This window comes from Carettochelys insculpta, chromosome 3, assembly GCF_033958435.1.
Source record: "Carettochelys insculpta isolate YL-2023 chromosome 3, ASM3395843v1, whole genome shotgun sequence".
Classification (NCBI taxonomy): domain Eukaryota; kingdom Metazoa; phylum Chordata; order Testudines; family Carettochelyidae; genus Carettochelys; species Carettochelys insculpta.
Window position 1 is genome coordinate 78,649,301 of NC_134139.1, and position 12,885 is coordinate 78,662,185.

The window sequence follows — 12,885 nt, forward strand, 5'->3', positions numbered from 1 at the left end:
AAGGGAAATGTAAATTCTTTAAAAAACAACAATAAAAAAGTAGTATTTCTCAGGACCAAGAAAACAGTTTCAGGTTTGTATTTCAACTGAAACAGAGGAACTAAAACCTTTTTAATACATTTTGAAAACTAACTGTCAAGTGCTCTGGAAACCCATAGTCCAGTGTGTGTAATGTAGCTCTGCTACTATGTGAAATAACTTTGGATCGTTATGTCAATTATTTAAAGTGCTGTAAACCTTTTTCCTCCTTAAATTGAGACTAGCTGTAAAGAACAATATGACGGTGCATAGAGCGTTTGGAAATAAATCATGACAAACAACTCCAATGGGGCGTGACAGAATGACTGATGATTTAATGCTTCTTGAAGTTTTTGGTTTCCTTCCACAGGGCATGGTTTTAAAAATAAACAAAACGAGGTAAAATAAATTAATTTATGTACACTTTACATACACTCTGTGTCACGTGGAGCTTGCAACAACAGTAACAGAAATTGTTACAAAATAGAAAGTTACATGGCTGTTGCAGGTATTCAACAACCTACAACTTACAACAGTGTCATCCTGAGAGTGATTAGCATAGTGATCATGTAAACATGCTTAGAAGCATTTACGGTGGACAATGGATGGGCCAGCTTCATCGTATTCCTGTTTTGTGATCCACATCTGTTGGAAGGTAGACAGGGAAGCCAGGATGGAGCCACCAATCCAGACAGAGTACTTACGCTCAGGTGGTGCAATGATCTAAAAGAGTAAGCAGAGCTCTGGTCAGTAAACAAACCACACACGAGCACAGAAAACCTTCTATGAATTACTGTACTTTCAGTATGGTAAGTGAAGTGGACTTTATTTGCAAAGAGGGACAGCCAGGTGCACCCACAAGTGGGTCTTACCCCAGAAAGCTCATGAGGTAATACGTTTGTTAGTCTCTAACGTGCTACAGGACTGCTTGTTACTCAAGCTGATAGTTAGCACTGCTCATCTTCTAAGCACTTTGCAAAAAGATTATGTATCATTCTACTGCACTTGTCTGAAAACTAGTGTCTTAGTTTGAATATATGAGTCAATAATCCATATAGTCAAATGTACCTTGATCTTCATGGTGCTCGGAGCCAGAGCTGTGATCTCCTTCTGCATGCGGTCAGCAATGCCAGGATACATGGTGGTGCCGCCAGACATGACATTGTTAGCATACAGGTCCTTTCGGATGTCAATGTCGCACTTCATGATGCTGTTGTAAGTCGTCTCATGAATACCAGCAGATTCCATACCTGGTGACACGCAGAGATAAGGCATGCAGGGGTAAGTGCACATACTGATCCTTTTGTTTCACAGGGGAATTCACACTCAAGGGGAGGATTTCTCTGGCGAGAGGGGGTTTATATACCAATGAAGGATGGCTGGAAGAGGGTCTCTGGGCAACGGAAACGTTCATTGCCAATAGTGATGACTTGCCCATCAGGCAGTTCATAGCTCTTTTCCAGGGAGGAGGAAGAAGCTGCAGTCGCCATCTCATTCTCAAAGTCCAGAGCCACGTAGCACAGTTTCTCCTTGATGTCACGCACAATCTCACGCTCAGCTGCCATGAGGCAAAACAAGAGTTTAGAAGACCGAAAGGGGAGAACGAGGAGCACTGCAGCACAGCCAGAGGTTCAGGGAAAGGGGCAGGAACTGCAGAAGAGCAGAGCATGCCTGCATGTTGTTGTCTGGCCCTGGGGGGAACAGCATGTGGAGCCAGTCAACGATCTGATTGGAAGGGGAAGAAATCAAACTACAGTCCCTGAATTTCAACATGGAACAACAGCTACCAATCTCTGTGGTTTATATTCAGTCTGTCAAACAGGACCACCCTGCGCAAACACACCTCACGTCTGCCAGGCTCTGGTAGGGTCTATTAAAGTGCAAACCCATCCCAGTTCACTGGCAAGTACCTAAGTGCAAGTGCCCATTGTACTGGGAGGTGGCAAGCAATGTTTCCTTTAATCTTTTCCATCCATGCACAGAATGAATTTTTATGAGCACCAAGGCATGTGCACCACCAATGGAAACAAAAACCCCGCTCTGGGTGCTTTGCCAATCAGCTGGGCGGCATTTGAATCTCTCCTGAGTGGCCACACAAGTGCACAGAGTAGAAGGAACACTGGTGAGCAGGTCTTCCTAGTCACACGAAGGAGTGCATGTCTGCAGGATTTGGTGCCTCCCGCCACCCACGGAGGTTCAAAAGTCAGCCTGGAGTGTGACTGCTGCATGCAGCTAATCAGAGGAGAAGCTGGCTGGGCAGCTCCACTTACCAGTGGTGACGAAAGAGTAGCCACGCTCTGTCAGGATCTTCATCAGGTAGTCAGTGAGGTCCCGACCAGCCAGGTCCAAGCGCATGATGGCATGTGGCAGAGCGTACCCCTCATAGATGGGCACGTTGTGTGTGACACCATCACCAGAGTCCAGCACAATACCTGCCAGGAAGTGGGACAGCGAATGAGACTGAATGCCTGGCTAGGCTGACACAAAGCACAGCTGCGAACGTGGTCACAAGGGAAGGAGCAACTCCTTCGTGTAGGATCTCATGCAGAGGGGTCAGGCAGCATTTGGCTTTAATAGCGGCAACTTCAATCTACAGCAGAATGGGGGCCTCCTGAGGGCAGGCAGGGGAAGGGGGACTGAGTGCCCTCCCTGGGGGAGGGGGTGTTGGCCAATGGGTGGCTGCTGGCCAAGGGGGTGGGCATTGGCCCCAGGTGTGGATGGGTGCTGCTACAGACCCTGAGGGGCCCCATTACCCTAACTCACCAGTGGTACGGCCAGAGGCGTACAGTGACAGCACAGCCTGGATGGCCACATACATGGCAGGCACGTTGAAGGTCTCAAACATGATCTGGGTCATCTTTTCACGGTTGGCCTTAGGATTGAGGGGTGCCTCAGTGAGCAGGGTGGGGTGCTCCTCAGGGGCCACACGCAGCTCGTTGTAGAAGGTGTGGTGCCAGATCTTCTCCATGTCATCCCAGTTGGTGATGATGCCGTGTTCAATGGGGTACTTCAGAGTCAGGATACCTCTCTTGCTCTGAGCTTCATCCCCCACATATGAGTCTTTCTGACCCATACCCACCATGACGCCCTAGAGAGGAACAAAAGGGAGGGGAGGGAGGCTTAACGTTTCTCGGAGGCAGGAAGGAGAGAGCCTCGCATGCTGTTCATGCTGGGGAGGGACAGAAGAGATGTAAGCTCCCAAGTCATAGGGCACAGCTAGGGCAAATCCAGCCCACTGTGAGAGCAGCTGTCACAGTCCAGGTGCGTCTGCCTGGAGCACAGCGCACTCATGGGCACAGATGGCTTATACGCCGGTTAAATTATGGGAGGAAGGGTGACTGGGATGCAGCTGGTGTGCCAGCAGGCAGCTGTAGCAAAGCTGGCATTTAAATCACTCAGTCCTATTACAGAGGTGGGGCTGTTTAGAGACTCTCCTGAGAAAGAAGGGGATCCACCAGGAGGTGGTTTTTAAGTGCCACTTGCACGCAGCTGCAGTCCTGCCGGGGCTGGAGGACAGGGTATCATACCTGATGGCGAGGGCGGCCCACGATGGAGGGGAACACAGCCCTGGGAGCGTCATCCCCCGCAAAGCCAGCCTTCACCAGGCCGGAGCCATTGTCGCATACGAGCGCGGTGGTCTCATCCTCATCACACATGGTGTCAGCTTTCTGGGGAACAGCAAGGAAAGCAAGCCACCGTTTAAGCCCACAAGAGACAATGGCATGCAGAAGCTGACTTGCCACCCACGAGTCACTGTCTCACAGGAGCGGGGCTCTCCCCTCTCCCACAGATGGTGAGGAGTGAATGGGAACATAACTTCGTAGAGGGACCGCCCGAGCCAACGGACATCGCAAAGGTTTTGATTTAAAACACCTTCAATGCTACTTTAAAGTGGTTAAAAAAAACAAACAAACCACACACACACTTTAATCCCAAAGGAAATCCAGCCTCTCCACTTCTCCCAAATTTAGAACTCTATTTAACATCTTAATTTCCCTCCGTATGGTTTACATGAAAAGTTAATTAGCTCAAAAAATTAATCCACCACACCCTCAGAAAACTGCGTTCTCTGTTAGTTGATCCTCATTTTATCATGTACAGAAACTCTTCATGTAATCCCAGTAGTTTTAATATATACATTTAAAATACCTGCAGAAATTATATATGGAGGGAGGAGGGTAAAACTGTAATCCCACAATCGGATGGCTTTAACAATGAAATGATTTAAAAAAAAAATCTCCTCAACCTCAAACTGAAGTAGGTCATAGCTCCCCAAAGCATCTAGAAGAAATAATTCTGAAGGTCATTCTGAGACACAGACTGCAAATAAAGATTAGCACTTTGATGCAATAGTGTGGCAAAAACTAGAAAATTAATTACTTTGGGGAGTTACTGAAGGAGTTTAGAAGTTTAAAGCGGTGAACGGGACTGGACTTGATGACCGCCTGAGGTCCCTTCCAGTCCTATGAGGTGTGTGCGGAAGGGTGCTGCTCTCAGCGGGGCAGGATTTAGAAGACCCCATGTAAAAGCAGAGTAATCCAAGCTCCATCAATAGAGCTCTACTGTGCCTGGATTTCCAGTCGGGCTTTCTTTTCCCTCCCTCCGCTCTACAAGGGGGCCTGGCTCAGCGGGAGCCACTCAAGCGGCCTCGGGCGCTCCCAGCGACGGAGGAGAGATCCTGGAGGCCAGGCGGGCCTGCGCTCCTCAGTCCCTCTCCCCACGCCGAGCCGGCCCGGCAGCAGATCGGCCGCAGTCCAGGCAGGGCGCGCCAAGGCTCCCGCCGTGCGAACGCCGCCCCCCGCCGCCCCCAAGCACGTGGCCATGGCGCGCTGGGCAGGGCCCGGCCTGCGGGAGGGCTCCCCGGGCTCACCTCGGGTGGCTCCTGGCTGTCAGCTCCGGTGCAGGCCCCTCTGCTGCTCGCAGCTCTCCAGCTCGGTGGGCTGCCCGGCCCCGGCAGGTCTTTATAGAGCCGCCGCCGCCCCCTCCCCCGCCGGCCGCAGGAATGTCTCTCTCCCCGGCCGTCTCCATATTTGGGTGTCGGGCAGGGAGCGAGCGCGGCCGGCCCGGCCGGAGCCCCCGGGCCCTGCGCCGCCGCGGGGCTGCCCAAAGAAGGAGCGCATGGCCCGGTCCCAGGCACCAGAGGCCGGGCCGTATAAGGAGTGTCTGCCGGGCCCCCGCCGCGGGCCAGCGGCCGGGGCCGGGAGGGCTCGTGGCCGAAATAATCCCGGCCCCTCCATGCCCATAACTGAGGAAGCCGCGCGGCTGCCAGGTGGGAGCCCCGGCCCGGCCACAGGTTCAGGGCCCCGAGGGGGAAGCCCGGCTCGGCCCCAAGAGGAGGGGCTGGGGAGCCCGGAGCGCGCGGAGGGCAGGGCCAGGGGGCGATCGGCCTTGTGCCGTACAGGAGCAAGGGGCTCTGGCGGCGGGAGCCGGACAGCGCTGCGGGGCCCTGCCTTGGGCAGCTCTTCCGCTCCTGCGGGCCGCCTAAGGCGCAGCAGCCGGGCAAGCCAGGTGCGTTTGTGCAGGGTCGCTGCAGGGGAGAGCCGCACGCAGCCCAATGGCTTTTGCCTCCCGCCAGTCTCCATCAAAGGGGAGAGGACTGTGTAAAGGGTCGGGGGCGAAGGTGTTTTTGTTTTAATCACTGCAGGCTTTTGGGGTAGAACAATTCAACATTGCGCCGCAGCAGCTTATAGTCATGAAAAATGCTGTGCAAAATCAGTTTTATATATGGAGGATGATAAAGATCCAAATTCTGGCTAGCTGCCAGAAGAGGTTGGACAGCTCCCATGCTTAGTGGGTCTGCTGTAGTTTATGCTATTTATACCACTGATATTCCCACATATATTTTTTTTCAATAAATTCTCAAGTGACTTGGATCTGCTTATGGTCATGTAGAGGTTTAATAGTCATTTTGGGTTGGGGAAAGCTGGAAGTACGGTTGGTAGTTGGCCAGCTTCTGGTATGATAGGAAGCACAGCAGCTGCTTAGGGAAAAAACTGGAATAAATGGACAGCTTAGCAAGATAGGAGGGACAGATGTGGTGCCAAAAGTTAATGGAAGAGAAAAGCAGCCTCACTTGGAACAATGGTAACCCACATCTGCTTTTCTAAGTACACAACATACACAGATGATAGAAGGAATTAGTATGTTCAAAACAGGTGTTTGCTCTAGGGAAGACTATGGTAGATGTGTTCTGTTAGTTAGATGAAGGGCATAGGCTATTTCTCTGTAAACTGAGGAACAGCGGAAACTGCTCCTACATTTCACAGGGATAGTTTCAGCAACCCCCAAGATAGTGTAAGTATGTAATTAACAAAAGCCTCTAGCATCCACCACAGGTTATTGAAAAGGAGAGGTTAGTAACTTTGAAATTTAATTACAAGCAATTTTTTTCAGCCAAGTAAGGTTCACAGCACAGTATTCTTTCAATACTCATTCAGTTCTTGCCAAATTAGAGAAGTGTCAGTTCTTCCATAAACAGGAATTGTATTGATCACAACAAATAGCCTTTAAGAGGAAAACAACCTGTTAATTTTTTTAGTAACCGAGAGGAAGCCATGCTAGTCTATACACTATCAAAACAAAAAGCAGTCAGAAGTGGGTCTGTCACACGAAAGCTCACGTAATAAACTATTTTGCTAGTCTTTAAAGTGCTACTTGACTGCTTTTTGTTTTGTTAATTTTTTTAAATGTTATGTGCAGGTAAGAAGAGGAAATAGAGAGGAGATTTTAAAGCTAACAATGAAACAGATTATGATTTATTTATACTGACTGCCCCTTTCATGCTTTCATTTAACCTGTATGAACTGACCTTAAATTTAAAAGCCAGTTTCATATTAGTAAGCTCTTTAAAGCACACTAATTTAATTAGATGTGATTTAAAGATATGGAAAAATGTAGAGGGCAATGGTGAATCCTTTAAAGAAACTCTTCAAAAATACTGGTCCTGGAAAAACTTATTCCAGTGATTATTTCTAATACCAGAAGAAGTCTGATGTAGATTTTACCACTAGCTGTTGGATCCCGGGACACTCCAACTGCTGTTATGAACTATTCCCATTATTGACCTGCTGAATTCTGATTGGCTGAGAACACAGACTTGATGTGTGACTCAGAATAGCTCATCCATAAGAGTTTTAAAAAGGTATATTAGTCCTACCAATAAGCTGTCTCTGAGTGGATGAAACTACTCCATCGTTAAATAAAGGGGAATTAACTGTTCACCTAGCCATGCTCTGACTAAGCAGAGACTCCATTTGGCATAGGTGAAAGACTCTCTTTAGGGGTGTTACAATTAGAAGCAAAAAATCAGGTAAAAGAGATGAAGAAAGCTTGTCTGATTTTTAGCAACTGATTGTGATGAAGTTAGGATAGGAATAGCCAAAGGAAAATCTTTCTGAAGAAAAGACAACTAGAACGTGGGCTAGAAAAAGTACTGCTGCAAGGAGGAAGTTTCTGTGCTTACCAGGAACCATTAAGAACAAAAAGTCACTTTCTGCAGTTGGATTTCCCCAGCTACCGGACAGAGCAGCAAGGCTTATCATGGGATTGGTGACTTTTTTCCTCTTCTCTAAAGCTATGCCTTGATTATAGCAATTTTTCGACAGGTTTTGTGAGAAGATATCTTCTGACAAAACTTCAGTGGACAGATCACAGCCAAACTGCCAAGTGGATTGCAAGATCCCGGCCACTCTCTCGACAAAACAACCAACTGGAAGCAGAGCAGACAGGGCTGCCCAGTGTCCCAGAAGCCCTGTCTATCAACAGAGCCCCCCCCCGGGAATGTCCAGACTGGCTTTCTGTTGACAGAGGTATTCTGCCTCTTGCAGGGTGGAATAAGATTATTGACAAAAGTGCTGTGTTCTGTCACTTTACTCTAGTTTAGACATAGCCTAACGTTCAATCTCTGCATTGCTGAATCTGGCAAGCTCTCCCATTCACCTCTGTCTTTTTGCTGGTGTTTTCCATTTTCACTTCCTGCCATGCTATCGTCTTAAAGTAGGCTCTGGAGAAAGAATTTTTCTCCTTTTCATGCTTCCCAAACACCATTGCCTAAAGCTGAACTTACATAAATCATTATAAAGAGAAACCATCTTTCCTGAGGATTTTAAGGAATCACAGTGATCAAGTACTAAAAAAGATGCTCAGCAGCAAATCAAAATACAGATTAGTTATTTCAGAGGTGTATTTGTACTCCAGTTATCCATATTTAATAGTACAAATCCTGCTTAAAATATTAACAGAAGCCTTGTCAGTGACCATTTAACTTCTACAACAAATCTCAGTATCTCACAGTGACACTATAGCTAAGTATAATAAACAGCAGTTCAATACAAATGCCTGTGGAAATATATAAAAATAGGATAGGCACAAAGGGCTAAACCAATATTTATTTTAAAATGCTCAGTCAACCACAGTGACAAGTCAGTTCAAATTCCAGCAATAAGAGCAGAGTGAGAATAAAACTGAACTGTACAATTTTTTTCCTGCTTGATAATTATACTTAATGATTTCTACCCTATTAAAGGAAAAAAATATTTAATTATAAAATTTATGTAACACTCTCTTGCGCCCCGGAGAATATTTTCTCCCCTATTTAACTTAACCACACTGCGAAGCGAAAACCTTCCAGGAACAGATAATCTATACTTATGGTAACTGTTCCTTTTTGTTGCAATTTTTTGATCTTTTATGGAGCAAAATAGTATACCTGTGACATTCGTATGCTCTGCTAAATGAAGACATCTTCTCTGTGCCACTGTTTGAGAGAGCTCTAGTCTATAAGAGAAGTGTCCGCCATAAAGCTTTGTTATTTTGTTTTAAGGGATAGATTGTCAGTAAAGCTTGTTAATGGGAGAATACAAATACAAGTCTTAAATGTGTAACTCTTGTAATATGCACATTGGCCCCATCTGCCCTAATGGAAGCGGATCTCAAACGGGAATCGGTGGGGGTTCTGATTGCATAGAATGAACAAGCACGTTGGAAAGGGACAATAACCCAGTGATCTTGACCTTTCCGGATTTTATACTGAAGTGAGCACATTTACATTCCTAATATCAGAATATTTGAGTATGGAAGATTTATTTAAATCTGCCTACAGCATAGTGAGTTAGAGATCCTCAGATGAACAGTATTGTATCAATGAAAAATAACTCTATGCCAGTCCTAGAACAAAGAGCCTTAGTTGTGAAAATTGCCGTGATGGTTTTACTGAGGACATAAGGTATGCCAAAAACTTTACAGGACAATCAATCTGACTGCAGGAGCCTACAACTTACTGATATATACACTGACTTCCTGCAAAACAGTCAAAAACCCTTTCTTTGGAGTAGATCAAGTACTAACAGAAATCTATAGTTACATTTAGTCAAGATTTGCTAAAGTTTATATATAACAGGTATTGAGAAGTTTCCCTTGGCATGCTCTGTGCATTATGACTGGGTATAGGTGGTTAGATGTGGAGAGATGCGTTGGAGGGGAGGAGAGTGAGAAATCCCGTCCAAAGCTTTACCAGAAATGTCCTCATTACTAGACACTTCACGCTAATTTTAACAAAGCCAAAGACCAGGAATAGGATTTCCCTACAAAGAGTGCCAGTCATTTGATACACCGTTTCCCTTCTGCTAAATGTTTAGTTTTATTTTGTATTTTTAAATAATTTGAAATTCAATTTACATTTAAAATAGTTTTACACCAGTAACTAATATTCTAATACTTTGAATTATTTTTGTAAGATCAAAGCAGTAAATTATACCCACAGCCATGTAATACTGTAGAAACAGGTGAGGTTTAATTCAGTGTTGACTTTTTACAAGGTTGCTAATGAGCGTCTTTTCCATATTAGTTAGAACGGCTGTAGATAAGTCTATTCTTCCAAACATGTTCAGATTTTCAGCCCTTGTACTGTATTAGCACATGGAGGAGGGGAAGCAACGGCACGATAGCTGTGCATTTTAAACTAGAAATTGGATTCTCTTCAACTGATTTAACTTATGACCTTCTCAGCTGTTGGATCAAGTTGTTTTAGCAGGCACCTAGCCAGGGCAAGTAGAGCATAAGGATGTGCAAGTTGCTCTGCATTTGATCCCTGGACATTAAACTATTTGTAAAAGAAAGGTGCCTCCTGCGATTTGTCTGACTAAAGCAATTTTCATGTGATTTTAATTTAAACCCGTTATTTCAGTAAGAAAACCATTACAACTTTTAAGAGTTACATGGACTTTTTAAAAAATCTCGTTAGAGGTAAGTGAACTGGGTAAGTTGGCATCTACGAGTAAAGAATGAGTCTTCGAGTAAAGAAGATCTTCCTGGATTCTCACGTTGGTAACTGCTTTCTAGGTTTCCGGTGGGCGTATTAGTGTACGTTGTGCACTTCAATTTCTTTTTTTTTAAAAATGGAAAAAACTATTGATAACTTTTGTATTTGTCATCTTCTTTTAAAAATGACTTTGGATTTGTTGAAAATTTATGTGAAAACATTTTCCCTTACAGGTATGCTAGGCCAGGGGACTTTGAGTTGAGAAATCTGCATTCTGTTCCTGTCTACTACTGAGATAGGGAGTGACCTTGTGCAAGTGACTTATCCTTTCTGTGCCAGTTTGCTTTTCTGTACAGAGGGCTATTTGCCTCTCCACATATTGCATGGATCTCTTCAGATTTAAGGTGCTGTATTAATGCAAAATTTTATATCAAACACCGAATTTCTAAACAGTGTGTTACACTAGCATAGTTTTTGTTTTTAAATCCAAAAAGCTATGTATTTAGTCATCATTTAATATTTATTGTATTTTTTCCAATATATAATTGCAGGGTGAAATCCTGGCCCCAGTGAAGTCCATGCCAAAACTCCCATGTACTTCAGTGGGGCCAGGATGTCATCCCTCATGTATGTGCCTCTAGTGTTGAGACTTCTTGCACACCAGATAAAAAGTATAAGACAAATGTGAAACCAAAGGGGGCACAGAAAATGAAAAATCAACGACACATATTCAGCCATTGGGAGAGAAGGTAAGTGCCACAGGGAAAATGAAGACACTTAACTACATTGTAAAGACTGCTCATTTCCAAAACTAAACACATTACTGTATAAACTTTATTACAAAAGGTTTAACAAAGTACATGCAAAATGTAAAAAAGGTATGCAATGTCTTAATTCAGTTCTTTAGAAACTTCTGTGTTCAAAAATGTTAAAAATTCTTCATGCTTGTCCTTGAACAAAGTATTCATAATTTGCTTTTAGTACAAATTCAAAATAAGGATTAGATTTCAAGCTGCCAAGCTCTTCTGCTTGCAGCAAGTCCTTCACCTCTGGTAAATATTCACTGAGTTGAACTCCTACAACAAAAATAAACTTGCATTATAGAAAGTGTAATTTGTTTAACTGCATATATAATTGTAATTTAATACAAATTAGAATGCTTGCTGCCAATGGAAATATCTCTACCTGCATTTCCGTCCCTGAGTTATTTGTCTGGCATTGTAAAGATTCTTAATTCTATTCTACCGTGTCATGCAGTGCAACCATTTTCTATAAAGTGTGCTTCCAAACTATGAATCTGTTGTTGAAAGAATAAGATTAGAGCCCCCTCCACAATTTGACCATTTTCATATTCTCTGTTTTAATTCTCTGCTTCTCCCATACCAAGTCTCTTATAGTACAAAAATCACATTAATTTGAAATAGTTTTGTAAATTCTACAAAGTGTTTGTTTAACAAATCCAAAATTCAGATGAATCATACTTTTGCTCAATTAAAATGCACTGGATGCTGCAGCACTTAGGGGCAAGAATCAGATGAGTTTAAAAATGCAAAATAGTTAAAACTTTTGAAGAAATGTACTTCCATATGTATAACTTGCAAGCTTCTCATATTTGACAATATAGTTTTTTAAAGTAGTGAACATCATAGTGAAGGTTGAGCTTCTGATCTCTTTTAGTGTCTTCTAAAATCCCCTTCTCCCAAAATTCTTTTTGAGTTGTGATACTGCTCGGAACTGAACTCGAGGCTTTTTGGTACTTTTTTTAAAAGTTTGAATTAAACCACTTAAGCCATTCTAAGTTACGCTCTTGGCATCTTAAGACAACTCTTGTCCCACAGGGTTCTAGAAGCTGAGTTCTGTTGTATAACGAGATAATTAAAAAAAAGAAAAGGAAAAGGAAAAAAAATCCACTGGTCTTCCTGTAAAAACAGATGTAATTTGGAGGCTCCAAGACAACAAATGAGAAAAAACTGTTGGGTGCCACAAAGTCACATTTTTATCTAATGAATTAGATGCAATCGGATGCAATCTCTTTTAAATTTTTTTTGTACCATTTCTTTCAGATGACAGCTGTTTATTTTGTTATGTATATTTTAAAATAAGGCTAACATACAGTAATTTGAGAAAATATTTTTTACATGAAACAAAAAAAATTTACCTTCTTTCAACAGCTTCTGTAATATTTTCACAAATATACTGTCTTTAGATGTTTCGATTGGATCATCTTTACCTTCTGAACTGGACCAACTGGAAGTAAAAAGTACATCAGTTGTAAAGGTCATTAAAATGAAATCAGATATGGAAACTGGATGATTAAAAACCTGATTTTAAAACAGATTAATCAGTTTTCTTGGAGTAAATTTGTGTTCTGGTGTGCATTTCTTCTATAGTTGAAAGCTAACGTTCTTTTCATCCTGACCGGATTGTCCTTTTAAAATTCTAGAGGCAATTTTATTAAAATTGTGGCATTACAAGACAATCTAATATGGAAGATAATGGGAATGCCTCCCCAACTGACAACACCGAAGGAGTGGAAAAAAGTTATTTGCTTCCAATTAGAGAACTCAATCATTTACAAGGGGGCGGGGGCAGCTAAGCGAACTTGTCTA

General features: G+C 43.5%; 2 protein-coding genes across 3 annotated transcripts in view; both read right to left on the bottom strand.

The window, feature by feature from the left end:
* Positions 1 to 326: 326 nt before the first annotated feature.
* ACTA1 (actin alpha 1, skeletal muscle) lies at positions 327 to 5,024 on the bottom strand. The gene is made up of 7 exons (XM_074990187.1): positions 4,889 to 5,024; positions 3,546 to 3,686; positions 2,782 to 3,106; positions 2,289 to 2,450; positions 1,385 to 1,576; positions 1,087 to 1,268; positions 327 to 741 (listed from the first exon to the last, which is right to left on the bottom strand). Exons 2-7 carry the CDS (start codon positions 3,672 to 3,674, stop codon positions 598 to 600), a joined length of 1,134 nt encoding a protein of 377 aa, XP_074846288.1. The 5' UTR covers positions 3,675 to 3,686; positions 4,889 to 5,024; the 3' UTR covers positions 327 to 597.
* Positions 5,025 to 9,906: 4,882 nt separating this feature from the next.
* NUP133 (nucleoporin 133) overlaps positions 9,907 to 12,885 on the bottom strand; it is a 59,923-nt gene continuing 56,944 nt past the window's right edge. Inside the window, exons 25-26 of one of the 2 annotated variants that reach the window (XM_074990186.1) lie at positions 12,435 to 12,523; positions 9,907 to 11,352 (exon numbers count right to left, since the gene is read on the bottom strand). In XM_074990186.1, coding sequence (XP_074846287.1) covers positions 11,216 to 11,352; positions 12,435 to 12,523 — 226 coding nt within the window. In that variant the 3' untranslated portion in view covers positions 9,907 to 11,215. The remainder of the gene's footprint in view (positions 11,353 to 12,434; positions 12,524 to 12,885) is intronic. The other variant, XR_012644978.1, reaches the window with a different exon arrangement.